General features: G+C 38.2%; 1 gene segment (V, D, J or C); it reads right to left on the bottom strand.

The window, feature by feature from the left end:
- Window positions 1-593: 593 nt before the first annotated feature.
- LOC690006 (Ig kappa chain V-V region L6-like) lies at window positions 594-1,309 on the bottom strand. The segment is given in 2 exon segments: window positions 594-1,102; window positions 1,214-1,309. Coding segments are annotated over 2 exon segments (378 nt in total).
- Window positions 1,310-1,849: the final 540 nt, after the last annotated feature.

Below are 1,849 nucleotides of genomic sequence, written 5' to 3'. Positions count from 1 at the left end.
AACTCTTATCTTTTCATCTGCTGAGCTGATACTGAATTCTGGTTAGTCAAGAGTCTGCAGGCTCACACACTGTGTTCACTACAGACAATTTCCTTCTACAGTAGGATACACACACACACACACACACACACATGTTTTTAAGGTTACTTTTATTTAATTTTATGGATAAGAATGGTTTTATTTGCAATTATGCATGACATTGTGCCTGCCTGTGCTCAGCAATGTCAAAAGGAGTCAGTAGATTCCATAAAAATGGAATTTTAAATGGTTGTGAAGCACCAGTTGCATACTAAGAAGTGCAGTCACATACTCTGGAAGATCAGCTAGTACTCCTAAAGTACATCTCTCTCTAGCCCTTCCTACTACCTCTTCCAAGATTTCCAATGTTCTTTCTCACTTTTTCTTTTGAATTTATCTGTCCTGGGTCATCCATGGTGTCACAAGTCAGAAACTTCTAAATATTCAACCTGCCTCAAAGGTGCCATTAACTTCCTTTTACTTCAACTTTTACTTCTATGAAGCTGAAAGTAATTCTTTTGTAGTTTTCAAATATCTTTGATCCCTAGCTGGGAAGAAGTTGAGAGATCTCATCATTGTAAGGATTTAGTTTTAATTAGAAATACAAATATCATGGTCTTTCAGTAATAGAATTTCTCAAGTATTTCCTTTTGCTGTACTGTCAGACTTTGGTTGTGACATCTGACAAATGCTTAGAGTGGGTGATTCATGAAGAGATGCAGATGGGACAACCAAGCCTCTCACTTCTGCTTCCTTGGGGTTTATGTTATCACTTGTATCACTGTGGGAGGATACTGTTTATGCTGTAGACAGAAATAGATTCCTGTATCTTCAGACTCCAGGCTGTTGATGGTGAGAGAATAATCTGACCCAGACCTACTGCCACTGAACCTTGATGGGACCCCATCTTCCAAGTTGGTTGCACCATAAATCATGAGCTTAGGAGATTTTTCTGGTTTCTGCTGGTACCAGCTTAAATAATTTCCAATGTCTTGACTTGCCCGACAAGTAATAGTGACTCTGTCTCCCAGAGATACAGACATGGAGGATGGAGACTGGGTCATCTGGATGTCGCATCTGGCACCTAGAATTGGAGACATAATGAATATCCACACAATTAAGCATTATGAAGGGTGACATCGCCCAAATACCAGTCAACACTATTCAGTGAAATTCCCATTTTAGTCCATTTTACCTGCAAACAAGAGCCACAAGAACCCAAGAAACTGAGTATGGGCCCTCATGTCCATGCTGAGTCCTGACTGCAATGACAATGGCTCAGTATATGTGTGACTGGTATATGAAGAAGTCCCTAAGGCTGTGCAGTGAGGACATGCAAATCAGTGGGAACCAAATGCTGAGTACAGCTCAAAGGCTTATTCATCTCAGCACTTAGCACAAGTCCAGTGTCCCCAGATGCCTGAGGTCAAATCACTTGTATATCTCCAGAAAATGAATTTCTTTTCAAGTATTTAAACATATAGATGGCATTTGTAAACTCTCTATATTTTATAAAATATTTCAAATATAAATTACTGTAATACTGAAGGAAGTCCTGTTGTCAGGGAATATACAACAGCGAAGAAACTATTAGATTTTTACCTCACTAAAATAATAAAAATTGGTTAAAAAATAGAATGTGTTCCCCATGTGAAGTGTTTGAAGTAGCATTTCTTGAACTTAAGAGCACAATTTCTCAAAACCGTATTCAATGAATTAAAACATGAGCTATTACAGTTTTAACTTTGCAAACTACAGTCCAAATAGAGTAAAAACGCAGTACATATACGTAGAACATCTTGATTCGAGCAATCTGAGTCACTTGATGTTC

The sequence above is a fragment of the Rattus norvegicus genome, chromosome 4, assembly GCF_036323735.1.
Source record: "Rattus norvegicus strain BN/NHsdMcwi chromosome 4, GRCr8, whole genome shotgun sequence".
Taxonomy (NCBI): Eukaryota; Metazoa; Chordata; class Mammalia; order Rodentia; family Muridae; genus Rattus; species Rattus norvegicus.
The sequence above is the reverse complement of the archived record's forward strand: the minus strand, read 5'-3'. Positions and strand labels throughout refer to the sequence as shown.